Raw genomic sequence first — 27,951 nt, forward strand, 5'->3', positions numbered from 1 at the left:
GCTAAGGGCATAATATTGTTTAAACCTGTTGTTTAAACCCTTTACCTTTAAGTATAACACTTTACCTTTAATAACAGTGCTTTCCCTGTCTCTTCCCACATCCTTCTCTGCCCATTCCATTTAGGGTTCGGGAGATGCTGAGACTCATAATGAAAAGGGAGATAAAAAAGGAAAATCTTCGTTCGATGGGGATAAGATGGGGGACCTGAAAGAAGTGGAGGATGATGGAATTGATAAAACAAATGGTCTGGTGGTACAAAATGGCATAGATTCTGATGTTAAGGACTTCAGGTATGCAGTGAAAAGTTACAGTACTCTTATAAGTTCATAAGATATAGGGGCAAAATTAGGCCATTTGGCCCATCGAGTCTGCATTCTATCATGGCTGATATGTTCCTCATATGCTACCTACAATGTTACAGACATTGATAAGATTTTAATTTTTAAAAAGTGATTAAGTCAAAGAGTTCCAGTGGATTTATTGGGATATTTGCCCCACTGTGATACCGCCCTCTTTTCACTTTGGGCCAATATCAGAATTTTTCCAAAAACAAAATATTACAGATGTCTATACTGCATTATACTGCATTCTGTTCAAAAACTTGCTCCATGCTCCAGAGCTGTTACAGAATAGCCATTCAGAACATTGTGATTTTCCACACCTTGAGAATTACACAGTACATCGACCTTGTGGTAAAAAGTAAAATTTCTTGGTAAGTTTGTAAATGTTAATCAGGCCAGGTCTTGTCTTCCTCCCACCTCCCCTCAAATAAAAAAAACTGCCCTTCAAAAATCAAAAAATAACTTTGTGCGATTGATTGTAGATGATGTGGGTAATAAAAAGAAACTCGCACATTGTTACATGTAATAACAGTCACATAATATTGTATGAGATTTAAATGCATTTAAACAATAGGGGGAAAAGTATTCCGCAAACCTAAAGTGTCTGCATGCACTGACAGCTGGACTGGAACCAATGCTTTTGTAAGAAGGGGGTTTGACAAGCAGTGTTCTTCTTTGCAATACCAGTGTTTGCCTGATCCAACCATGACAACTTTTATCCATCTGGGGGCAAAAAATGACCTGTCATTTACATCAAGTTGACTAGTGCAAAAAACTTAGCTGAGATGACAGTTTGAGCGATTTGTGCAGTTTTGTGCTGTACGTCACAGGAAGGATGTCGAGGCAATAGAGCGGGTCCAGGCAGGTTTGCTTGTGTGCTGCCTGGTGTCAGTAGAATTCCCAGGCCTGGTTATGAAGAAGACACGGAAACTAGGATACTTTGGCGGAGACTTTTCATTGCTTGCCACAGAGCTAGCTTCTCCACTCTATAAACAACAGATACCCAGTACTGGTTGACTCTTTATGTACACGTTTGAGTACAAATAATCAATACCCAGCACCTTTGTTACTTTAAACAACTAGGCCGTAAACCATTCATTAACAACCTATTAGATACTAACACTTGATACAAAAAAAATGAGTCAGACCAAAGATGTGCAGGTTAAGTGGATTAGCCCCTTTGTGTCCAGGGATGTACTGGTTAGGTGGGATTATGTGGATCGGGGGCCCAGGTAGGGAGCTCTTTTAGAGGGTCGGTGCACACGGGATGGACTAAATGACCTCCTTCTGCACTGGTGAGATTGTATGACCAAGACCCGGGAAAAATGGGGCTGGTTCCATTAGATTTGATGATTCAGCAGATATTTTTAGACCTCTTGAGGGGGTGATATAGAGTAGGTAAAAACACTTTTTTTCCAGTGATTGGTGTCCAGAATGATCGGATATGAGAAAAGATTAGGCAGGTGGTATTAGGACTATTGCTCAGGTGGTGGTTGAATCATTAACATGGACTGGTTGGGTTGAATCGCCTGTCTATGTTTCTATGTACAAAGTCTTACAGCACCAGGTTAAAGTTTGATAAGTTTGTTTCAAATCACTAGCTTTTGTAGTGCAGCTCCTTCCTCAGGTGACCTTGAGGAAGGAGCTGCGCTCCAAAAGCTAGTGATTCAAAACAAACCTGTTGGACTTTAACCTGGTGTTGTAAGACTTCGTACTGTGCCCAACCCAGTCCAACGCCGGCATCTCCACATCATGTTTCTAAGTGGTAACAAGCCATTGCCCTTCCATAGCTTCATTCCATAATTTTCCAGATTGATGCATCTTGGACATAGCCATCTTATCTGACAGTTGCTAAGTATTCTGATTTTATTCATTTATTCAAAGCTCCATTCAGATGAACATTGCTGTACAAGACAAAATCTCACTGGTGCAAGTCATGAAGTTGTTAACGAGTAACAGGAAGTTGGGACGTGTCATAAATAGAATGAATGCAGTATTTTCCATTCATGTGTTTGTTCACTTGTGAAACAAAACCGTTTATCCGGCTATGTATCTCTTTAGCATAATGTTGGATTTAATCAGCCAGCGTGGACGATTTATTTCACTCTTGAATTATTGGCCTTTTAAGCTAGGGGAGGAAAAGAGATGCAAGTGGTGTAATATCTGCCCAGCAGTTCAGATCTTCTGAACCCTCGTGCACACCTACACACTGCAGTGTTTTCTCAGAAAGGTGCAGGAAACATTTATTCACTTAAAGCATTGTGAAAGTGTTCAACTTTGTCTCATTAAAAAGCAGCAGATGCTACACTTCATAATTTTAAATCTCAGATTGATATATTTTTCCTAACCACAGGTATAACGGGATGTGGGGCTAAGGTGGGTTTGGGATAGAAATCAGCCTTGATTTCATTGAATGACAGAACAGTCTTGAAACATTGTACAGCTTACTCTGCTGTTTCTGTGTTTATTCACTCGTGGGATGTTGGCAGCATTTATTGCCCATTCGGAATTGTTTTTGAAATGATGGTGCTGAGCTGAGTCTTAGTCCATGTGTAGGTATACCCACAGACCCATTAGGTAGGCCAGTGATTCTAGAATTTTAACCCAGTGACAGTGAAGGAGCAATGGCAGTTTCAAGTCAAGATGGTGTATGGCTTGGAGGTGAAGGTGCATGTGGTTTTGTTCCATGCGTCTTCTGCTCTTGTTTACTGAGGTTTGTAAAAAAAAAAACAGTGACTCCTCATTCTAGATTCTCCAACAAGGGGAAACATCCTCTCCACATCCGCCCTGTCATAACCCTCTGGATCTTAAAAGTTTCAGTCAAGGTCATAAAATTCATAGTGCAGAAGGGGGCCATTTGGCCCATTGAGTCTGCACCGGTACTTGGAAAGAGCACCCTACCCAAGCCCATACCTCCACCCTATCCCCGTAACCCATCTAACCTTTTTTTTTGGACACTAAGGGCAATTCAGCATGGCCAATCTACCTAACATGCACATCCTTTAACTGGGAGGAAACCGGAGCACCTGGAGCAAACCCAAGCAGACACGGGGAGAACATGCAGACTCTGCACAGACAGTGACCCAAGCCGGAAATCGAACCTGGGACCAGGGAGCTGTGAAGCAACAGTGTTAACCACTGTGCCACCCAGTCAAGTCGCCTTACTTTTCTAAAATCTAGTAGATACAAACCTAACCTCTCCAACCTTTCCTTTTTTTAAACAATAATTTTTATTCAAATTTTCATATTTTCACAAAAAAGTAACAGAAAATTCTAAGAACAAAAAAAAAACAGAACCCCCCCGGCCGTAAATACAAAAGAGAAACAATAAATTAACGCCCGTCGTTGGCAAAAAAGCAGATATTCAACCCAAAACAAAGAGACCCCCCAAGGAATGGTTGCCATCTCCTGAGAAACCCCTTCACTTGACCCCCTTAGGGCAAATTTCACCCTCTCCAATTTAATAAACCCCGCCATATCGTTGACCCAGGCCTCCACGCTTGGGGGCCTCGCATCCTTCCACTGAAGACTAGGGACGCAAAGGCCGAAACACCGGCCTCTTTCGCCTCCTGCACTCCCGGCTCCACTGCAACCCCAAAAATTGCGAGTCCCCAGCCTGGATTGACCCTGGATCCTACCACCCTCGATACCGTCCTTGCTACACCCTTCCAAAATTCCCCCAGCGCTGGGCATGCCCAGAACATGTGGACATGGTTTGCTGGGCTCCCTGAGCACCTAATACACCTGTCCTCGGTCCCAAAAAACCGCCTCATCCTTATCCCGGTCATATGAGCCCTATGCAGTACCTTAAACTGTATGAGGCTAAGCCTCGCACATGAAGAGGAGGAGTTCACCCTTTCTAGGGCATCCGCCCACGTCCCCATCTCAATCTCCTCACCCAGCTCCTCCTCCCATTTATCTTTCAACTCCTCCACCGAGGCCTCGTCTACCTCCTGCATCACCTGGTACACTTCCGAGATCCTCCCCTCTCCAACCCATACCCCCGAGAGCACCCTGTCCTGGACCCCACGCGGCGGCAGCAGGGGGAAATCCGCCACCTGCCGCTTGACAAACGCCCTTACTTGCATGTACCTAAAGGTGTTCCCCGGGGGAGCCTGAACTTCCCTTCCAGCTCACCCAGGCTCGCAAACTTCCCGTCTATGAACAAGTCCCCCAGCCTCCTGACACCTGCCCTGTGCCAACTCAGGAACCCGCCATCAATTCTCCCCGGAACAAACCGGTGGTTCCCCCGTATCGGGGACCCCAGCGAGGCCCCCACCTCCCCCGTGCCGCCTCCATTGCCCCCAAATCTTGAGGGTAGCTGCCACCACCGGGCTCGTGGTATACCTCGTCGGAGGGAGCGGCAGTAGCGCCGTTGCAAGCGCTTCCAGCTCGTACCCACACAGGATGCCATCTCCAGCCTCTTCCATGCCGCCCCCTCCCCGTCCATTACCCACTTACGCATCATCGCTGCATTGGCAGCCCAATAATACCCACAGAGGTTAGGCAACGCCAGCCCCCCCATCCCTGCCCCGCTCCAAGAACACCCGTCTCACCCTTGGAGTCCCGTGTGCCCACACAAACCCCGTAATGCTCCTGTTAACCCGCCTGAAAAAGGCCTTCGGGATAAGGATGGGGAGGCACTGGAACAGGAACAGAAACCTCGGGAGCACTGTCATCTTCACTGACTGCACCCTACCCGCCAAAGACAGCGGCAGCATATCCCACCTCTTAAACACCTCCTCCATTTGCTCCACCAGCCTTGTGAGGTTTAGCTTATGCAAGGCCCCCCAGCTCCTGGCCACCTGAACCCCCAAGTACCTGAAGCTCCACTCCGCCCTTTTCAGTGGGAGCCTCCCAATCCCCCCCCCCCCCCCCGGTCCCCCGGTCCCCCGGGTATACCACAAACAGCTCGCTTTTCCCAAAGTTAAGCTTATACCCTGAGAAATCCCCAAATTCCCGGAGAATCCCCATCACCACCGGCATTCCCCCCCACCAGGTCCGCCACATACAACAATAGGTCATCCGCATAGAGCGACTCGGTGCTCCTCCCCACCCCGGATCAGCCCCCTCCAATCCCCCGACTCCCTCAGTGCCATAGCCAGGGATTCAATTGCCAGCGCAAAAAGTAGGGGGGACACCTCCTGCCTCGTCCCTCGGTATAGTCGAAAATACTCCGACCTCTTATTCGTGGCCACACTCGCCATCGGGGCCTCATACAACAGCCTCACCCAACTGACAAACCCCTCCCCAAACCCGAACCTTTCCAGCACCTCCCACAAGTACCCCCACTCGACCCTATCAAAGGCCTTCTCCGCATCTAGCGCTACTATCTCCGCCTCCCCTTCCACCGCCGGCATCATAATAACGCTCAAGAGCTTCCGTATATTAGTGTTCAGCTGCCTCCCCTTCTCACACCCCGTTTGATCCTCGTGGATAACCTGCGGCACACAATCTTCTATCCTCGTGGCTAAGATCTTTGCCAACAACTTGGCGTCCACATTCAGGAGTGAGAGCGGCCTGTATGACCCACACTGCAGGGGATCCCTGTCTCGCTCTCTCCAACCTTTCCTTAAGACATCCTGCCCATCCCAGGTATGAGTAAACCTTCTCTCAAACTACTTCTAAGCATTTACATCTTGCCTCTTTTTAAATAAATTCGAGTACCCATTTCTTTTTTTCCAATTAAAAGGCAATTTAGTGTGGCCAATTTACCTACCCTGCACATCTTTGGGTTGTGGGGGTGAGACCCATGCAGGCACGGGGAGAATGTGCAAACTCCACACGGACAGTGACCCAGAGCCGGGATCGAACTCGGGTCCTTGACACAGTGAGGCAGCAGTACATCTTACCTTAAATAAGGAGACCTATACTATGCACAATACTCCAGATGGGGCCTCACCAATGCCCTGTACCACTGAAGCATAGGGCGCGATTCAACTAATTGGGAACAAAGTTCCACAGCGAGTGTTTTTAGCTTTTTGTTTCCTGACACTCGCAGCGCCGAGAGACACTTGGCTATACAATGCAACTTGCGTCGTATAAGGGGCCTCAGCAGGGAGCGGGTGGCCAGGCTGCACATATCCCCGTTTTGTAAACCGAGGCGCTTCGCTTGCTGGAAGTCCCCAGTGTCGCGAAAGATCAGGACGCCATTTTCAAATGGTGTCCTGATCTCAGAGGCCCCTGAAGTGATCCGCAAACCCCCTCCCCCAACCCTACGGGAGGGCCCCCGGCCCAATGGCGCACGTGAGACTTGGCATTGCCAACCTAGCATCCTGACACTGCCCATGCCAGCTGGGTATCTTGACAATGCCAGACTGGCACCAAGATGGCACTGCCAAGATGCCCAGGTGGCACCAGCAGTGCCAGGGCATCACCCTGCCCAAAGATTATGTAGCTAGGGGCCTCCGCTCCCCTGGGAGACCCCCAGAAGTGCCGTTCCACCTGTTCCCCATTTCTGGAGATCAGTTCCAAACGGCGCTCACCCAAGGCGAAGGGGATAGATCCCAGCACCTCTGGGAGCGATGGGAAACTGCATATTTGAGACTAGCTGTCTCACTTTATACTGCAGATTTACCCAAAGGTTTGGATTTACATTGCAACGTCTTGTGAGTTCACACTGGATGCGGGTCTCCTGGCTTTTATCGGCCACGCTGCCCTGTGGCGAGCTGACTTTAAGGCGCAGCGAGGCAATTGGTTCGCATCTATAACCTCATGTGGCGAGCTGACTTTAAGGCGCAGCGAGGCAATTGGTTCGCATCTATAACCTCACTACTTTAGTAATCAATTTCCCTCATGATAAATGATAACATTCTATTAGCTTTTCTGATTACTTGCTTTATCTGTATACTTGCCTTTTGTGATTCATGCACATGGGCACCCAGATTCCTCTGCACCTCACAGCTCTGCAATCTCTCACATTTAGATAATCGTTTTTATTCTTATTGCTAAAGTGGACTATTCCACATTTGCCCACATTGTACTCCATTTGCCAGATCTATGCCCACCTTTATTGCCTCCTTTTTAAAAAAATATATATATTTTTTAATTCTCCTTTTTCAAATTTTCTCCCAAATTTACACCCACCAACAATAAAAAATAATCAGTAACAAATATGTCAATCCCCATATCAATAACAACGACCCCATCCTCCCACCAACCCCCAAACATTAGCCCGCATGTTCACACAAACAAATGACCAAAAGGAATCAGGAATCGCCCATAGTCACCATTAACACACACCGCCCCCTCCCACCCACCCTCCCCAACTAATATTTAATGTTATCCAGTTCTTGAAAGTGCATAATGAATAATGCCCATGAATTGTAGAACCCCTCCATCCTTCCCCTCGGTTCAAACTTAACCGTCTCAAGAGTCAAGAATTCCAACAGGTCCCCCTGCCACGCCAGGGCACAGGGTGGAGAGGTTGCTCTCCAACCCACCAGGATCCGCCTTTGGGCGATCAACGAGGTGAAGGCTACAACATCTGCCCCCGCACCCGTTTCCAACCCTGGCTGGTCCAACACCCCGAATATGGCCTCCCAGGGGCCCGGGTCCAGTCTCAAGTCTCACCGCTATAAAAATTCCCCTTAAAAACCTCCTCCCAGTAATCCTCCAGCTTTCGACAGGACCAAAACATATGAACGTGATTAGCAGCCCCCCTCCCCGTGAGGTGTGCTCTGTATACCACCTTCAGCTGTATCAGCCCCAAACTCGCGCATGCGTTGGAGTCATTCACTCTCCGGGGCGTCCTCACAGCCAGAACCACCCCTCCATATCCTCTCCCAGCTCTTCCTCCCACTTTGCTTTGATCCCTTCCAGTGGTGCCTTCTCCTCTTTCAAAATAGCCCGTAAACCACCGATACTACCCCCTTCTCCAGTCCCCCTGTCGTCAACACCTCCTCCAGCAATGTGGAGGCCGGCTCCACTGGGAAGCCCGGTGTCTCCTTTCTGGCAAAATCTCGAACCTGCATGTATCTAAACATTTCTCCCTGCTCCAGTCCATACTTTGCTTCCAGCTCCTGCAAACTGACCACTAAGAAACAAATATTTTAGTGTCTTAATCCCCTTCTCCCATTTCCGAAAATTTCCATCCCATCTCCCTGGCTCAAATCTGTGGTTCCCCCGAGTTGGCATTTCCCTTGACTCTGCCCCCAAGCCGAAGTGTTGCCGAAACTGCCTCCAAATTCTCAATGAAGCTATTATTACCGGACTCCCTGAGTATTTCCCCAGCGCTATCGGGAGCGGCGCAATTGCTAGTGCTTTCAATCCTGGCCCCCTGCACAAACTCTCCTCCATTCTGACCCACTGGGAATCAACCCCTCTGACCCAGTTCCGCACCTTCTCCACATTCGCCGCCGAGTAGTAATATATCAGGTTCGGAAGACCCAAACCCCCTGCCTGCCTTCCTCTCTGTAGTAGAACATTTCTAATTCTGGCCACCTTCCCTCCCCATATGAACGACTTAACCCTTCCCTCAGTCTCTCTGAAAAAAGCATTTGGCAGGAAAATTGGCTGGCATTGAAAAATAAACAGAAATCGCGGCAACACGGTCATTTTAACCGCCTGCACCCAACCTGCCAGTGACAGAGGGAGACCATCTCCCCCGTGCCAGATCAGCTTTCACTCTCCCCACCAAACTAGAAATGTTGTACCTGCGGAGCTCACCACCCCCCCCCCCCCCCCCCAGCACCTAAAGTGAGACCCTGCCCAATGGAATGTCGTGTCTCTCTCTCTCTCTCTCTCTCTCTCTCTCTCTCTCTCTCTCTCTCTCTCTCTTCTCCCCTCCCCCCCCGGCCGAGACACCACAAAATACTCCTCTTGTCTAGATTTAGTTTGTACCCCGAGAAAGACCCAAACACTCAAAGCAGCTCCAATATTCTCCCTATCGGCACACTCTGTACCGACACGTATAACAGCAAGTCATCGGCATATAAGGACACCCTATGCTCTATTTCCCGCCCACCCCCGCACTATTCCTTTCCATACTCCCGAACTTCTTAATGCGATGGCCAACGGCTCAATCGCGAGTGCAAACAGCAGGGGGGGAAACATAGGACATCCCTGCCGAGTCCCACGGTGGAGAGAAAAGTATCTCAAGCTGATGTTGTTTGTGCGGACACTTGCCCTCGGCTCTTTATATAGTAGCTTTACACAGTTCACAAATCTTGGTCCAATCCCAAACCGCTCCAGAACTGCCATCAAGTATCTCCAGTATATTCCCGGTCAAACGCCTTCTCAGCGTCCAATGCCACAACCACCTCTGTTTCCTTCCCCTCTGCCGGTGCCATAACCTCGTTCAATACCCTTCTAATGTTTGAAAAGAGCTGCCTCCCTCTCACGAACCCCGTCTGATCTTCACCTATCACCTTCGGGAGGCACTCCTCCAGCCTACCCACCAGTACCTTCATCAATACTTTTGCGTCCACAGTCAGAAGTGATATGGGCTTATGCGACCCACATTCAGTCAGATCTTTATCTTCTTTTAGCAACTGGGAAATCGATGTCTGCCCCAAAGTTTGTGGCAACACCCCCATCCCGATCCCCTCTTCAAACATCACCACCATCACGAGTACCAGTTTATCCTTGAATTTTTTATAATATTCCACCGGAAACCAATCCGGCCCTGCCACCTTCCCCGACTGCATCTTCCCAATCGCATCCTTTATCTCCTGCTCCACTATCGCTCCTTCTAATGTAGCCCTGTGCCCCTCCCCTAACCCCAGGTACTCCAACCCATCTAGCAATTCGTGCATCTCCCGGTCTCCCCCAGGTAGCTCTGACCTGTTCAACCTCATAAAAGTCCTCAAAAACCTTGTTAATCAGATCCGGAGCCACCACCAACTTCCCTGCCCTATCCCTCACCTGCACAATTTCTCTTGCCGCTGCTTCCCTCCGGAGCTGACCTGCTAACACGTTCATAAACTGCACCCCTTGCTCGTCTCAGTTGGCGCACCGCGTTCCTGGTAGATAGCTGGTCAAAGCTCACCTGTAGTTCCTTCCTCTTCCAGCTTTGCTGGATCCCCATCTTCTGCACAACTCCTATCTACCTCCAACATCTCATCTATTATCCTCTGCCGCTCCAACCTCTCCTCTTTGTTCACCCTGGCCTTAAACAAAATCACCTCCCACCTCACCATCGCCTTTAGAGCCTCCCAGTCAACTGCCTTTGACACCTCACCCGTACAGTTGAAACCTACATATTCCTTAATTACCGTTTCAATTTTGTCACAGAACACTTGGTCCCCCAAAAGTCCCACATCTAATTTCCACCCTGCACTACCCCCTTCTCCAGCACCATATCCACCCAATGCGGAGCATGATCTGACACTGCAATTGCCGAGTATTCCGACACCTTAACCCCAGCCAGCAAAGCCTTCCCCACCACGAAAAAGTCGATCCGCTAGTATACCTAATGGACTGCTGAGAAAAACGAGTACTCCCGTTCCCTCTGGTGCAGGAACCTCCAAGGGTCCACCCCTCCCATTTCCACCATTAGCCCAGCCAATGCCTTGCCTGCCCCCCCCCCCCCCCCCCCCCCCCCCACACACACATACACACATTTTATCGAAAAAGCATCTCCCAGCATCAATCCCCCCCCCGCCCCCCCCAAAACCTCGTTGGCCCATCGAAACCTGCCAACGAGGCTTCAATGTCCACAGTCCTGTTCTCACCTCACCTCCGTTCACTAGCCGACTTCGGTTAGCTAGCGTGGGTGGCTCCCCCTGCCAAGATATACCGTCCCCTCCCACCCAGTCCCAGAGATAGAAAAAACAAAAACAACAATCCAACCCATACAATTCACTAAACTAAGATATAACCGTCGCAACACAAAATGCCAATCAACCCAACCAATAACTTGAACTCTGTAACAATGTGAAAAGAAGTAAATTACAATACACATCAGTAAAAGGAACGTTATAGCATTTATACATTTTCCAGCTCCCCAATCACAGTCCACAGTCTCTCTTCCAGCTCCGTTCCTCCCATCTGTCCCAAGCCTTCTGACCTCACGAACGCTTCAGCTGCCTCCGCTGTCTCGAAATAAATGTCTTTGGCATCGTACGTCAGCTTCGCCAGGTATACCGTACCAAATCGAGGCCCCTTTTTGTGCAGTGCCGCCTTCACTCACACGAATGCCGCTCGTCTTTTTGCCAACTCCACATCAAGTCCTGGTATATCCGAACCCCAGCACCATCCCACTGCGCTCCTGTTTCGCTCAGCTTAACACCTTCTCCTTTATGCAGTACTTATGGAAACAGATAATTCCTGCTCTTGGTGGCTCATTCACTTTGGGCTTCGGCCTTAATGACCGATGAGCTCGGTCCATCTCGTACCGGGAGGGGTTTTCACCCTCCCCCATCAGCTCTGCCAACTTCTTAGCGAAGTACTCTGTTGGCCTTGGAACCTCTGTCCCTTCGGGCAAGACCACAATTCTCAGATTGTGCTGCCTCGAGCGGTTCTGCAAGTCCTCGTGCTTTGCTCGGAGCTCTCTGTTGACCACCACCCTCCGCAGCTCGTCCGCCATCGAGTTGAACTGGTCGCTGTGCTGCGACACGTCCTCCTCCACTTCCTTCATCTTCTCGCCCTGCTCTCTCACCTCGGCCTCTGTCTTTGCAACAGCTACTCTCATCCTCTCATTCAACAGCGAGCCTGCGAATTTAGCAATCATAGCTTCGTCACCAAATTTAGCAATCATAGCTTCAGTCCCTTTATCCAAGTTATTTATATAAATTGCAAAGAGGCCCCAGCACTAACCCGTGTGGCACACCACTTGCCCGGCCTCCCTTCCTCGACGCTGCTTTTTGCATCCTTTAACGGCTTATTATTTTTCCCTTTTTTTCACCCTTCCTTCCTTCTTCAATCTCAAATTTCTTTAAAACTTCTTTCTCTTTTTTGTATTCCTCCAGAATGCCACTGGGACCGGGCTTCAGCTTTCTTACCACATTCTAGGCGGGAGCCATCCGATGTGGGACATCTCACATACATCACGCCCTGGCTTCGGGCCTGTAGCCTCGGCCTCCGTTTAGCTCCGCCTCCGCTGCTCATTTCAAGTTTTCAGGAGAGAGAGAAAATACAAAATTTCTCTCCGTGCTCTTTGAGCCCTTCGGCTTTCAGATTGTTTCTTAGGGAGCAAAGTCGCGATCCCCGCTCCTCCACGTGCAGCCGCTCCGCCGAACCCACCCTGGACCAGTCTTTCCTCTCCCGCCCTCCCAGCCCTCCGGCTCTGTGAAACGGAGCTTTGACGCTTTAACAGGGTGAGGGAGGCAGGGTCGACCCCGGAGAAGTTAATTTAAAAAAAAAAAAATCAGCAGGGAACCCCCCCGAAAAAGACCGCAAAATCGCAGACCGGCAGGAGGTTCTTACTGCGGCCGCTCCGCTCGTGAACGCCACCGGAAGTCCGCCCTTTGTTGCCTCCTTAAGTCCCCTTTGCAATTTAATTTGCAGCCTACCTATGCGTTGTCACCAAGTTTAGCAATCATAGCTTCAGTCCCTTTATTCAAGTTATTTATATATATATATATTTTACAGGAGTTGAGTTCCACCACACCACTTGTCCCTGCTTTTCTATTCTATTCCTCTAGAAATGAATCTCAAGTATTTTGTTTGTACCCTTGTATGGCCTTAGTTTTATGTTGCTACTTCGAGTGATTAACATATTTGTATTTCTTTTATACCTGATTTAATCTCAGACCTCATTCCAGTTTCTTAAGAAACAGAAAATTAGCTATTTCCCCTTTTGCACTCCACGTCCAAACCAGGGAACGCTTACTTTTCATGTAATTTCAAGCATGTGATCCTTGTTTAAAATGGTTTACATAGTGTTGTATTTAAGGAACATTCTGTGGTCTGCTTTCTCCTTTGTCAGCAACACATGTGAAATTTTCTGATTCGTATTAAATAGCTCAATGATTGTGTCAGAGCATATTTTATCTGAAACCGTGGGCGCGATTCTCCGAAATGGGGACGAAGTGTTCACGCCGTCGCGTTTCATGATGGTGTGAAACGGGGACAACCGATTCTGGCCCCCACAGGGGGCCAGCATGGCGCTGGAGCGGTTCATGACGCTCCAGCCTTACATCCTGGCGCGGACTGGGGGAAGCACCAATCCGCACATGCGCAGTGGCAAAGCGGCAACCGACGCATGCGCGGTAGACTCGCGGAACGCTCTGGCCCCGACACAACATGGCGCGGGGGTTCTGGGACCGGAAGCGGAACAAAGTAGGCCCGGGGGGTGGGGAGAAGAGGCCAGCCCGCCAATCGGCGAAGGAGCGCTTTGCGCCGCCCCACAGGCTGCCGCCCCCCGACGCTTCGCGCAGAGTTCCCGCCGGCAGCGACCAGGAGCGAACGGTGGCGGTGGGACTCTGCCATTGCCGCTCGGGCCGGAGAATCGGCGGCCCGGCCGCAGACAGCGACCGGCACCGCGCCAAACACACCAGCGCAAAATGCAGCCGTTTCGCCGCACATCTGAGAGCCGCGCGCCGGCGGCATGTCGCGGTTGCAGTGATTCTCTGGCCCGGCGTGGGGCTGGGAGAATCGAGCCCCATGTATCTTTTGCTCATTGAACAAAGTTTTATCCTTTGGAATTTAGACTCTGTGCCAACAGTGGAAACTCGATTATTGATTCTTGTGGGTGGCATTTACCTTTTTAAGAAATCTCAATATTTAATGCTGCAAGATGACTGTCAACCAGACTATCTTTAACACTTGGTGCTTAAAAAAACAATTTCTGCAAAATCTTGTATTTAAGTTTTTAGGAACACTCAATCTTCCAGATCAACACAAATATTGCATATTCCGTGACAGATTTAAATTTGCACTGTTCTGTTAAATGTATGTGTCTTATAGGTTAAGTGTTACTAATGGCGATGCATTTCAGAATGATGTGTAACTTCTCTTTGTGTAGCCGTACGCCAGGGAGCTGCCAGACCTCCCCAAATGAAGTAGTGGATCTTCTTGGGCCCAACCAGAACAGCTCAGAAGGCCTTGGTCAGCTGACCAATAGCAACAATATAAAACCTACAGAAGACTTCAACAATGTTGAGTCACAGAATGTGCCCTTGGATTCTATGGAACCTGTCGGGCTGGACTCTCTACAGTTTGATTACTCCAGCAGCCAGGTACAAATGGATTCTGCAACGGCTGCAGTCAGCCTGTTTGACTATGGCTCGCAACAACAGGTTAGTTTGCCTACACATGCATTGCTTTGAGTTTTGAGAGTGTGAATGCTGAGAGCATTGCAACAACAATCTCTCCCTCAATGCCAGCAAAACTAAAGAGCTGGTCATTGACTTCAGGAAGCAAAGTACTGTACACACCACTGTCAGCATCAATGGGGCCGAGGTGGATATGGTTAGCAGTTTCCAATTCCTAGGGTTCACATCTCCAAAAATCTGTCCTGGTCAACCCATGTCGACGCTACCACAAGAAAGCACAACAGCGCCTATACTTCCTCAGGAAACTAAAGAAATTCGGCATGTCCACATTAACCCTTACCAACTTTTACAGATGCACCATAGAAAGGATCCTATCTGGCTGCATCACAACCTAGTATGGCAACTGCTCAGCCCAGGACCACAAGAAACTTCAGAGAGTCGTGAACACCGCCCAGTCCATCACACAACCTGTCTCCCATCCATTGACTCCGTTTACACGTCCCGCTGCCTGGGGAAAGCGGACAGCATAATCAAAGACCCCTCCCACCCGGCTTACTCACTCTTCTAACTTCTTCCATCGGGCAGGAGATACAGAAGTCTGAGAACATACACGAACAGACTCAAAAACAGCTTCTTCCCCGCTGTTACCAGACTCCTAAATGACCCTCTTATGGACTGACCTCATTAACACTGCACCCTGTATGCTTCATCCGATGCAGGTGCTTATGTAGTTACATTGTATACCTTGTGGTGCCCTATTATGTATTTTCTTTTATTCCCTTTTCTTCCCATGTACTTAATGATCTGTTGAGCTGCTCACAAAAATACTTTTCACTGTACCTCGGTACACGTGACAATAAGCAAATCCAATCCAAGTTTAGGTCAGAATTAAAGCACTCATCAATTCATTTTTTATTAGTTGGATGCCATGATGACAGAGGTGTTGATATTAACTGCTGGTACAAACTTAAGTCTCCACCATGCTGCCGCAATACTTGTCTTTCTAATTGACTATTTAACCTGTCTTTAAGAGTTGATACCAAAAATTTTCCCACCACCAAAATCAGGCAGCTGGGCCGATAATTGGCCTATTCCTCGCACCCTTTTTAAAAATGCATGTGTCTTTAGCAATTGAAAATACAACACAGCGGGTAGCATGGTGGCGCAGTGGTTAGCATTGCTGCCTCACGGCGCCGAGGTCCCAGGTTCGATCCCGGCTCTGGGTCACTGTGGAGTTTGCACATTCTCCCCGTGTTTGCGTGGGTTTCGTCCCCACAACCCAGAGATGTGCAGGGTAGGTGGATTGGCCACGCTAAATTGCCCCTTAATTGGAAAAAGTTAATTGTGTACTCTAAAAAATTTTTTAAAGTACAACACAGCTTATTAAAATGGTGATTATTTCAGTGACTTGACTAAATCAATTAAGTATAACTAAAACAATAGCATTGCTTTTAGACGTTGGAAATTGTAGACCTACCAGTAAGTAATCAGGGCAGATCCAAGTTAAGTACAGAGGAATGTAGGTTCTATTGGAATCTGACAAATGTATTCTACATAGATAGAAAAAAAAAATCCTCTGCAAACTGTTGAGGGTTTAATTTATATAAGACATATTTCTTTAAGCTCCATTAAGTAGTGGGCTTTTTTGAGAAATAATAAAAAAACAGCAAGCGCTGGAATTCCAGAACTACATGGCAACAAATCATTGAAAGTGAATCACCATCTAAAATGATATATTTGGGCGTAGCCTTTTTTCATTAAACTCAATTTAAATTTTTTTTAGAGTGCCCAATTGTTGTTCTTCCAATTAAGGGGCAATTTAGCATGGCCAATCCACCTAACCTGCACACCTTTGGGTTCTGGGGGTGAAACCCATGCAAACACGGGGAGAATGTGCAAACTCCACACGGACAGTGACCCAGGGCTGGGATTCGAACCCGGGACCTCAGCGCCGTAGTCCCAGTGCTAATCACTGCGCCACATGCCACCCTTTAAACTCAAAATTAAAGGGTTGTTTTTTTTGCCGAGCCTGACCTGTCTGCATTTCCAGCAGAGGTGCCTCTATTGCGGGTGTGCTTCATTCCTCTCTGGGCTGAGAGGACCAAGTACCTAGCAGAGTGCAACAGTGTTAGAAAAGAAAATTACTGCCATACACTTTAGGATTTTAATTTCCTTCCCCACTTGATGTGGTGCTGAGTGCCCCTCCTGATCACCACATTGGGTACCCCCATGGCGAATCCATTGAGCAATTCAAATGTACATTGACTTTCCAACCAATGTGTCAATTGCCACTAGGAAACGGGGTTATTCTTCCCATGTATTGTGTTACTGCTCTATCTATCCTTGTTCTCAATATAGGGAATAATGTTTATATGTGTGACATTGTAACTGTCCCAAGAGTGCTTTGTGGGGGAAAAAAAAGCTTGGCTTGCCTTTTGCCTTTCCTTCATTTTGAAGGGTCAGGTAGCCTTGAAAGTCCCTGCTGAATGAATATGGCTGAATTTCCCTCAGAAATTTGCATTGAGAAGTAATAGTCTTGAAATAAGAAATGGCATATGGAATTGAGGAAGCGACAGCTGAACTAGTTAATGCAATAAATGGACCAGTATTCCATGTGTTTTAAAACTTCTCTTTTTGTTTAGCTATTCCAGAGGCAGAATGCATTGACAGTTCAGCAGCTGACAGCTGCGCAACAACAGCAGTATGCACTTGCAGCTGCCCAACAGCCACACATAGGTAAGTCATTTCCAAGAGCATTGTATTATCAAACCAGTTTGTGTACCGGTTATGTACCCACCTAAGTACCTGATGAGAGATTATTTGGTCATTCAGGTATTTTTTTCTTTTTAATTTTTCCAATTAAGGGGCAATTTAGCATGGCTAATCCACCTACCTGGCACATGTTTGGGTTGTGGGTGTGAAACCCATGCAGACATTGGGGGAATGTGCAAACTCTACACACAGTAACCCGAGGCTGGGAACAAATGCAGGTCCCTGACGTCGTGAGGCAGTAGTGCTAACTGTGCTACCATGTCACCCTGATCATTCAGATATTCGTGCAGTCCGCAGTATTTGGCTTTGCTAACTGGAGCAGATGAGCTGAAGGTTTGACACAGATAAACATGAAATCCAAGATGTACAGGAGAAATTAACCTCGGTAGTAATTGTATGTAATTTGATGGCTGTCTATGTAGTGGGTGGAGGGGAGGTGACAAATTCTGGCAGAAGTACTTACTAATGGCTAGAATGACATCTGTGTTACTTGGATAAGAACCCAAAATAATTCCGATCTAGGCTTAATGGTTCTGTTTATGTATTTTATTTATTTCTGAAACCATTGGGTATCCATAGAGATGTGTCACTATGTTACGGTGTAGTGTTAAGCGTAGGCATAGAGGCTCAAGATAGTCATTTAAATTAAATGTATTTGCTTGGCTGGATAAGTATTTTGTTAAGGATTTCAAAATTAACTTGTAACGTGAGCTTTTCATTGATATTCGAGAGTCTTTGCTGTTCTAATCATGCTTGAACAAAGTGAATATTAGAATTAAATTATGTTTAATTATAGTTTGGAAACTGGCTGGAAGGGGTCAATGGTTTCTGAGACATAATGTGCCGCTGCAGTTTTGAAATTAAGGTTTTCCCCTGCGTAAAATTCTGCAGTTAAGTTGTGACGCCTTCCTTTATTACATGTGTTAAAGTCCCTGAAATTACCATTTTATCACAGTACAGCGCTGCTGAGCAGTCAAAAGGCACCAATAACACTGCCATGATTGGCTGTGAGATTAAATATTCAATTTTTATACTGCTTAATAACTGAAAAATTCGGGGCTAACACGTGAATACTGAGATTTCTTCACTGATGTTTTACATGTGAAGTGGCTCTTTGCTTATCAGGAAGAATAAAATACTTGATATTCGATTTAGAGACTGTTTATGCAAAAATTTACCCGCATGGTGTCACTTGACCATTGCATTGATATGATTGTACGGTCCTTTTTTTTGTCATAAATGGAAACATTGCATGTGCGATGGCACTCTTCGCCCTCAGTCAGAAACCATTCAGTAATGACATTTTATGTAATCTAATAATCTGAGCCATACACAACTGGCTAAGGATTGGGTGGGGTAGTTAGCGAAAGCATTTATCTGTGTTTGCAAGCTAGCTGCACAGGGTGGCTCTTTAGTCTGGTTTATCAACTGAAGCAGCAGGAAGCTCATTATCCATTTTTATTTCAGTTGTAACTGATTTATGGTTACATTTCTTAGTTGCTTGAAATCATGCAGGCAATATGATTCCACTGGTTGTGTGTCGTGTGTGCCGTTACATATATGTGTACACATGTATATACAAAGCCTTTTTGTTATGTTGTGTGTATCTGCAAAGTAGTTGACCCTGAGTTTTCAAGTAACGATCGATTGTTAGTGCTGGTTCTGATCAACTTCCTATTGAGAGTGTAATCTGATTTTCCCTTGCAACAAATAGTAAGTTTTAGAGTACCATAATTGCAGAAATGTTCTTGGTGTAAAAAAAAAGTAATGATATCTAATTTACTTGCATGCTATTGATTTGTAATTTTAGTTAATTTGCAGCACTGCTAATGTACATTTCATTTTGTGTTTGCTTGAACAGTGGCAATTGTAACTGGACCACTATCATTTTTTTTTTAAATGGAGATATCAATCCAAATACTTTATGTAGGTTTTTTTATATGTTGCACAGGTATGTTTTCAGCAGGCCTTGCTCCAGCAACCTTTGTTCCTAATCCATACATCATTAGTGCTGCTCCTCCAGGGACAGACCCCTACACTGCAGGTCTTGCTGCAGCTGCAACTCTAGCAGGTAAAATGCAATGATTTATATGAAGACACTTAACACTGCTTGATGATTTCTTTCCTTCCCAGGCTACCCCAGGAGAAAGTAAAGACAGGAACTTGGTGATCCTTGAAATAGGGGGTGAAGAGGCAATACAGTGATAAAATTGTTCTGGATGGAGAAGCTGGATGAGCTGAAAGGCCTTTTCTCATTTTGGATTCAATTTTATCTCGGTGTTTGGTGTAGTAATTTTATGTAACCTAGTGGGACTGGGTCCATTGGTAACTGCAAGGAAATGATGGTGCTCTTGGATATCTCAACCAGCACTTAAGCATGAGAGGGGGATTAATTCAAAACTATGCTGGAGAAACGTATCAGCGAGCCAAGTAATAAATCCATGGAACAGGCTGCCTTGGGAAATGGTGGAAGTAGATAGCATAGATTAATTCCAAAGCAGATTAGATAAGATTTCTTGGCAAAAATAACATTTTAAGCTACATTAAGTAATTTGAGACAGCAAATGTAGCATGCTTGGGAGGAACAAGTGACTCTGGGCCTATCGTTCCCTTTGCTTTCCACCACTGAGTTTTCCTTGCCTCATATCTGGGTATGAGATGGATTTAAGTGATGAGAGATAGGTTGCCATAATTACCAAACAAATCCATTATTGTATCGTGCAACAGGTAGGGTGTGAGAAAACAGACTAGATGGTCCGTGTCTACTTTCATCTGGCAATTTCTTTGTTTCAGCCAAAAGGTGGCTTCTGGCACGTTATGAATAACAGGCCATGCAACCCCAAAACAGCCAAAAGTTTTTAAAGATTGTGGCTTGATGGGAGTTTGGAAATGCAATCTTCGGCTTCCTGAATGCGTGTACCTTGTGTAGGTTTGTGGCAGCAGAGAAATCCAGAATTAGAATCTTTTCATGGTATTCATGAGGTGAGCTGAGTGTGCAGCCGTGTAATATTTAGGAAACTACCATTTGACACAATAGCCCATGAGATGGTTCTGAAAAGGTCATGTACCACACGTTAAGAGTTGGATTATGAGCAGACTGCTAGATTTTGCAGATAATTGAACAGCCTCTGAATAGGTGATAGTTTGTAAGTGGATATGGTTTTGACATAGTCTGTTCACAGTATGTTGTCAATTCAGCAACTAGACGTGCTAAAAGCTGAAATGCTCAAAAGGCTGCAACGTAAGTTCTCATTTACTGTTCTCTTCAAAGGTTTGCTGCTCGTGCTCACGCTGATCCTTTTCGGTTAATATAATTGACTTGTGTTTTGGACTCTGTTGGAATGTTGTCACCAAAGGAAGTTATGTCCCAAAGTCAGTGAAAGAGCTCTTTTATTGTATTCTTTTCTTCTCGTAATAAGCTTTGTTTCAATTCTAGTTTATGTTGCGTGTGATAAGTGGCAAAAGAGCATTGGCTAGCAAAGATTTTCCTCAATTTGGGGCTGGGAGGGAGAGAATTACACTGGTATTTACAAGAAGCTGCTGTTACTGCGAAGGGACAATGAACTGAAGGAATAATTTTTTCTTTGGACACATTAACAAGTACTTCATACATAAAAAAAACACACATGAAAGGTGACAGTTGTGGTTTATTGAATGGTTATTGTTTCATAGATTAATCCTGTTCGGAAGATATTTAAGGTTTATAGTGTATTGCCACCATTCTCTCAACATGTTGATCTTTCATGCAGATTTACATTGTCCTTCCTGACAAATCTTCACCTACTTCTGGTTTTAAAATGGAGCCCATGAACCTGAGAATTGTAGCAATTTGTATGAAAGTTATTTTATCTATTTAATTTTCCTAAAAATCCAATAAAATGGAGCCTCTTATGCTAGCGAACATCTTAAACTGTGCCTTACACGTGTGCATCACTACAAAGTTCCTTTGTGACAGAAATTATGTTCCCCAAACCTAATGAAACTGGCCTAATATTTGAGTTTTTCAAGGATAAAATATGGCCTTGAAAAAATTTGTAAAATAGCATCGCAGGACATGTTTTAATTTGTTTATTTTATTGTAACTGGATGTTAGTTGTATTTCTCAAATCCTTATGACACCTTATTCAGTGAGCAGTATCAAGTGTCCTTTCCAACTGTATTACTGATGAGAAGTTTGCTAAACAGAATCAGTTGAACCTAATCTAGTCCAATTCCAGTGAGTTTCAAATGCATGGAGCAAGAACACATTCCCAAGTGGTACAAAATGTTTTGCTCAAGTTAAGAACCAGATCATTTTCAAAGAAAAGAAATCTCTTCATTTGGGAAAAGGTTTCAGATTTCAGTCTGGCAATGATGACACACTTGCCCTCACTGAGAACAGTGTTCACTGATGAGAATTTCAATTTTGTACTCAAAAGACCTGAGCCAGACTGAGTTGATGATGAATCCCCAAGTCAATTTCTATTGATGCCATTTATAATGTTACTATGGGGGAATGGGTCATATCTAGGTTTGGGTTTTACTTTGCCAATGTTAATATATCTGGAAGCAAAGAGACACAAAAGTCGTTGACTTAATTGTCAAAGCAACTTTTCTTTCCATCCTCCCTGTGTAGGCAAGCGGCCGGCCCTGGATGCCATAGGTGAGATGAATTCACCTTGAAGGAAATCTCGTTCAGCTGTGTTTTGAAGTGTGACTCTGTAATCTCATTTTTTGTTTAATTGACAAGCATACTGTTATGTATTGGTCATCATTAGAAGTCATCTTGACCCAGGTTTAATTTTAAGGAAATCTACTATAACCAACCATATTTAAATTGTGTTTTTTTTTCCTTTTCGCAAAAGTAAAGGTTCAGAATTTATTAAATCATAACCAGCACATACGGGGAAAAACTTATTCTAAAATATGGAAACTTCCTGTGCTATACTGTATTGCATTAAAGATATGACAAGTCAATAAGTAAACAATATAACGCATTTTTGGAATATCTAATATAATGGAAGCTTTGTTGTGATATGTTTTAGCCAAGTATAGGTTTCATGCACTAATAATGTAAATGATACAAAGTGTATGTTCTTTTTTAAATCCCTAAATTTTACTGTGATAGGCCCTGCAGTGGTTCCACCTCAGTACTATGGTGTTCCATGGGGTGTTTATCCAGCAAATCTCTTCCAGCAGCAAGCTGCAGCAGCAGCAGCTAACAATTCTGCAAACCAGCAAGCTGCATCACAGGCGCAGCAAGGGCAGCAACAGGTAAGTCACCCATCTGTTTATAACGTGGTACAGGAGTAATTAACGTTGAACCAAGGGAGCTGAGCTAATATGTTTTGGTTTCGAACAGTCGCACATTTTGCCCACTTTAAAACATGTTTCAACGACCACATACATTGAATATGGGATAAAAATAATTTAAAAATGCATGTTTATTTGATGTGTCGTCAATATATTTGCATCAAGGAATGCTACTATTGCAGCCACCATCAAATGTAAATGTTCAAGTTCTTAAGTTGTAGATTGTAAAGTTGAATTTGGTTCCGATTGTCTTTAAAAGATCTACAAGTGGGATTAAATGTTAACTAAGTATTCCTGATCCGTTTACAAGTCAGTCTGGCAATGATGACACACTTGCCCTCACTGAGAACAGTGTTCGCTAATGAGAATTTCAGTCGTGTACTCAAAGACCTGAGCCAGACTGTGTATATTGTTGCAGGTAAAACTAATAATGTAAAGTGCTTTGATGTTAAGTTGATCCCAGTGCAATTTTGAGCTGTTGATCTATTTTGGGATTGCCTCTTTTAAACTTACTTGATGAAAATTAAGCAGCAGTGTTCTACATTTCTGTCGTCAGCCAAAATAATGGGTTAGTTCAGAAATCTGATGTTGATTCCCTAATAATCCACCTTTGTCTGGCAAATTGCTGAACCAGAGCAGAAAAGTCAGCCTATCCATCACTAAGCTTGGGGTTGCTGTGGTTGGACTTTAGCTCTGTGTTAGGAAAGGCAAGCCTAATGTCAATGCATCAGCTCCTGAAAGACATGAGAGTGAGGGCGCAATCTGGCTTGGTTGTGGCACCTTTCCCTTACCATCCCCTCACAAGACTGTCCCGAAGTTCTGTTGAGGCACATGTGTGAATAATGTCTTGTTGGATGAACCCAGAAGTTGCTTGGCATCTGTGCCACAATATTTTAGTGATGAATCAGCGCATTCAAGAAAAGAGGGGACAGGAAACAGTTAGTAAGGTAGGTAATGATGTCCCGAGGTAACGCTCAGACTGATGGGATTTGAATCATAGTATCCCAACAGCACAAAACCCATTGAGTCTGCACTGACCCCCCGAAAGAGCACCCCATGTGGACCACCTCCTCACCTTGTAACTGTAACCCCACCATGCCACATCTTTTGGACTATGGAAGGAAACCGGAGCACCCGGAGTAAAACCACGCAGACACTGGGAGAATGTGCAAACTCCACACAGCCACCCAAGGCTGGAATGGAACCCAGGTCCCTGGTGCTGTGAGGCAGCAGTGCTAACCACCGTGCCGCCTTTCCAGCTAGAATAAATCCTCTGTAATAGATTTATATAAATCATGAAATTGTGACAATCTGTGTCACAGTATCTTTGAAATCACATTGAAGTACTGTTGCATGGTGTCAATATTCCCATATGTTGTACCTCAGGTTCTGCGTGCTGCAGCCAATCAGCGACCTTTGACCCCAAATCAAAGCCAGCAAGGACAACAAGCGGACAGCCTGGTTGCAGCTGCAGCTGTGAACTCAGCTCTAGCCTTTAGCCAGGGATTGGCCACTGGAATGCCAGGTAAAATACTGATGTCACATGCTGCACACAGGTGCATTGATTAGGGGCATGGGTCAAGAATGGGTGGCGGTATGAGTGTTTTGAAAAATATGTGTTGCAGTGCAAACAAGTTAGTTGCTGAGCTTTGTAAAGTTCAAAATGTTGAATTCTGGTAAGTAATTGATCAAGTTTCTTACTTTCTGAGAAATGTTATGGAGCGCAATTCTGCTATGTATGCATAAAATTATAGCCAATTGGATTTAGATTTGTTTTATTGTCATGTGTACCAAGGTACAGTAAATAGCATTGTTCTGTGTACAGTCCAGGCAGATCATTTCATACATGGGAAAAAAACATAGGACATACATAAATACACATACACAATGTAAATAGATAGGCACAGGCAACGGGTGAGCATACAGAGTGGTGAGCATACTGAGTGTAGTACTACTCAGTCGGGAGGATGTGTGCAGAGATCAAATCAGTCCATAAAAGAGTCTTTCAGGAGTCCGGTAACAGTGGGAAGAAGCTGTTTATGAACCTGTTAGTGTGTGTTCTCAGACATTTGTACCTCCTGCACGATGGAAGAAGTCGGAAGAGTGAATAACCCGGGTGGGAGGGATCTTTGGTCATGCTGCCCACTTTCCGAAGGGAAGGGGAAGTGTAGACCGAGTCAATGAATGAGACGGGGGTTTGCGAGATGGACTGAGCAGTTTTTAAAATAATTTTTTTTTCCAATTGAGGGGCAATTTAGCGCGGCCACGTACCCCTCACATCTTTGGGTTTGTTGGAGGTGAGAGCCACACAGATAGGACAGTGACCCGGGTCCTCGGCGTTGTGAGTCAGCTGTGTTAACCAATGCGCTACCGTGCTGCCCTTGATGGAAAAATTGTTGTCATTGCACCACTCCACTAGGTTCTCTATCTCCCTCCTGTACTCTGACTCATCGTTTTCGAGATCCGACTCACTACAGTCGTGTCATCAGCAAATGCGTAGATGGAGTTGGAGCCAAAGTTTGCCACATAGTCTGGGGTATAGGGAGTAAAGTAGGAGGCTAAGTACTCAGCCTTGCGGAGCCCCGTTATTAAGGACTATCGTGGAGGAGGTGTTGCTTATGCATTCATTCGTGAAAATAGATTGGAACAGAATGCTTCTAAGCAGTAGAAGCTTTTAAGCAGTAGAAAAATATTTGGCAACTTTAAACGAATGAAAGACTTGCTGAATTTTAACAACACCTTTTTTTAAACTTCATGAGTGCTGCAATTTCTGAGGACCGTGTAAACCTGATTGCAGCACCAGCTTGGATTGAATTTCAAGTGCTCACTGTTTGGTTATAGTATAAACTATTTCTGTTATTAGTGGATTTGTTGTCACTGTTGAAGCACAAGGTCAAAAAAGGAAACGTAACCGTAATTTGCAACTTCAGGCGTACAGAAATGTTGGTTAAAATTAACCAGTTCAGTACAGGCTACAGGGAGCACTCAATTAGATAATAACAGTGATTAATCATATATTTAAAAGCAGTTTTCACATAACATTGGACTCATGGTGGTATGTTGTCTGGCAATGATGAAACACTTGCCCTCACTGAGAATATTTTTCAGTTATGAGAACTTTACTTGTACTCAAAATAACCTGAGCCAGACATTATTGATAATTTGATGTTTTGAATAATGGTATGAGTCTAAATGATAATTTGCTTAAAAAGTGAATCATTATAAATTAACAGGAACTGCATGTTTTTACCCACAGGCCTATTATATTCCAAAATTATCTCTCAGTCAGTATTCATGTCTGAATGTAAATTTATGGGAAGGGTGATCTTCAGACCTATTGGGAAATCTAGATTTCAAGAACTTGCAATCACATGGTATAGATAATGTAAAAAAAATGCCATAAAGCATTTCACTGAAGTGTAGTCAATAGCTATGGGACACGAGGCTAAAGAAGATAGCTTAATCAAAGGAGTGGGTTGTTTAAAAAAAAAGTTCAGAGAAATCGAGGGGGTGGTGAGGATTTACAGAGCATTGGGGCCAACTTGCCTAAGGGCACAGCAGCCATTAGTGGAGGGAGAGGGTTGCATCAAAGACCATGGTTCGTGAAATGGAGAGTTGAGTGGGGAGCTGAAAGGGATATGCTTGGACCAGGCTGTGAAGCAAAAAAAAAAACCCGAGGAATTAGAAATTTGGAGGTTTTGAAGTACCAGAAACCAATGAGGATAGTTGCAGCCATGTTTCAAATTAACTGAAATATGGACGCTTGGTAAGGAATACTTGTAGCCCCACCCAGAAATTCTGACAGCATGGATGAGGGCTTCAACAAGAGGTAGCTGGAGATGAGTAATGTTAGGTAATGGAGAGGAGGATTGGGGGGACGGGTGAGAAAGAGGGAAGAGAGTAGAAAGGGGTGAAGTTCAGTCAAATAGCTAGAGGTTGGCATCATTTCACCTTCCATTTCCAACTCTCCTGTAATGATCACTCCTTTTGTGAGAAGGCTAGTGACTGATGGGTAATTTGACCACAAGAGACTTCCAAGAAGGGATTTTCCACCAATAGAATCAGGCGTAGTTGAAATTCTTCCCCTTGTTTCAGTTCCTTTGCCGCAAACTTAGAAAACAACACAGCAGGGGATTGATCCTATGATATTTCTGGTATGTATGGTTGTTTCACTCCACACTTTAAATTTACCAGCTGAGATACTGGAGACAAATAACGTTTAATGAATGCTGAACTGTAATATGTTGATTACAACTTCTAAATACCAGGATGTTTCACATTATTGTATTTAGACTTGGCCATTTTTTTCATGAGTACTTTAGTCAATACGTAATATATACAAATAGGTATACCTAGAACACTTTTTTTATTTCAGGTTATCAGGTCCTAGCTCCAGCTGCTTATTATGACCAGACTGGTGCACTGGTTGTGAATACTGGGGCTCGGAATGGTCTCGGAGCTCCTGTAAGGCTTGTTGCTCCAGCACCTGTAATCATAAGTCCATCTGCAGCGCAGGCAGGTAAGGTTTGTCTGTTTCAAAATAGGGAGGAAAACTCTTTATTTATCAGCCTTTTATAGGCCTATCATTTTTGCTGCCTGCTAAGAACTGAACCGTGGTAGGTCATTGTGTAATTTTAGATGCCAACTTCATGTTTACACTGCAGTAGATGTTTCCTTTCTTAGCTATTTTCATATTAGTTATTTTACTGTTACTTTTGAAGTTAAAAATCTTGAAATGGCTAAAGCACAGAAGGATGCAACTCAATTTGTCAAGTTTGTGCCAGCTCTCTGCAACATCTAATTAGCTAGTCCCTCTCCCCACAGACCTGCAATTTTCTTTCCTTTCGAGTGCTTATTCAATTTTCCTTTGAAAGCCACGAATCTGCCTATGCCACCCTTTCAAACAGTGCATTCCAGGTTATAACCACTCATTATATAAAGTTTTTCCTCATAGCGCCTCTGGTCCATTTGCCAAACACCTTGTATTGATGTTCTCTGGTTCTTTATCTTGCTGTCACTAGGAATAGTTTAACTTATCGGTTTTGCCTCGCCCCCTCAAGATTTTGAACATCTATCCCTCTAACAAATCTCCTATAAACTTCTTGTTCTCTGAGGGTGACCCCCCGCCAAAGCCGGAACTATTTTCATTAATCTTTTCTGCACTCTAATACCTTCTCATTCTTCCTAAAGTGCTGCCTAGATTTGGACACACTTCCAGTTGGGACAAAACCAGTGTTTTATAAAGTCCCACCATGACTTCTTTGCTTTGTATTCTATGCCTCTAATTATAAAGGTCAAGATCCCGTGTGGGTTTTTAACCACTTTCTCAATCTGCCACACCCCTTCATTAGTTTATGCACATAAAGACGCAAGTTTTTCTGATCTTGTA

General features: G+C 45.0%; 1 protein-coding gene and 3 non-coding genes across 4 annotated transcripts in view; all 4 read left to right on the forward strand.

Moving 5' to 3' along the window:
* The window catches only part of LOC119965281 (pumilio homolog 1-like), a 195,433-nt gene that overhangs the window by 134,892 nt on the left and 32,590 nt on the right, over positions 1–27,951 (forward strand). The window contains 7 exon segments of the mRNA XM_038795805.1: positions 125–291; positions 14,249–14,522; positions 17,141–17,234; positions 19,222–19,341; positions 22,378–22,523; positions 23,949–24,087; positions 26,938–27,081. Coding sequence (XP_038651733.1) covers positions 125–291; positions 14,249–14,522; positions 17,141–17,234; positions 19,222–19,341; positions 22,378–22,523; positions 23,949–24,087; positions 26,938–27,081 — 1,084 coding nt within the window.
* On the forward strand, positions 21,614–21,700 carry LOC119978713. Its single transcript, XR_005463547.1, has one exon. It is a non-coding gene; the product is annotated as a small nucleolar RNA SNORD103/SNORD85 (small nucleolar RNA).
* Positions 22,877–22,962, forward strand: LOC119978715. Its single transcript, XR_005463549.1, has one exon. It is a non-coding gene; the product is annotated as a small nucleolar RNA SNORD103/SNORD85 (small nucleolar RNA).
* LOC119978720 lies at positions 25,626–25,711 on the forward strand. The gene has a single exon (XR_005463550.1). It is a non-coding gene; the product is annotated as a small nucleolar RNA SNORD103/SNORD85 (small nucleolar RNA).

This window comes from Scyliorhinus canicula, chromosome 1 (assembly GCF_902713615.1).
Source record: "Scyliorhinus canicula chromosome 1, sScyCan1.1, whole genome shotgun sequence".
Taxonomy (NCBI): domain Eukaryota; kingdom Metazoa; phylum Chordata; class Chondrichthyes; order Carcharhiniformes; family Scyliorhinidae; genus Scyliorhinus; species Scyliorhinus canicula.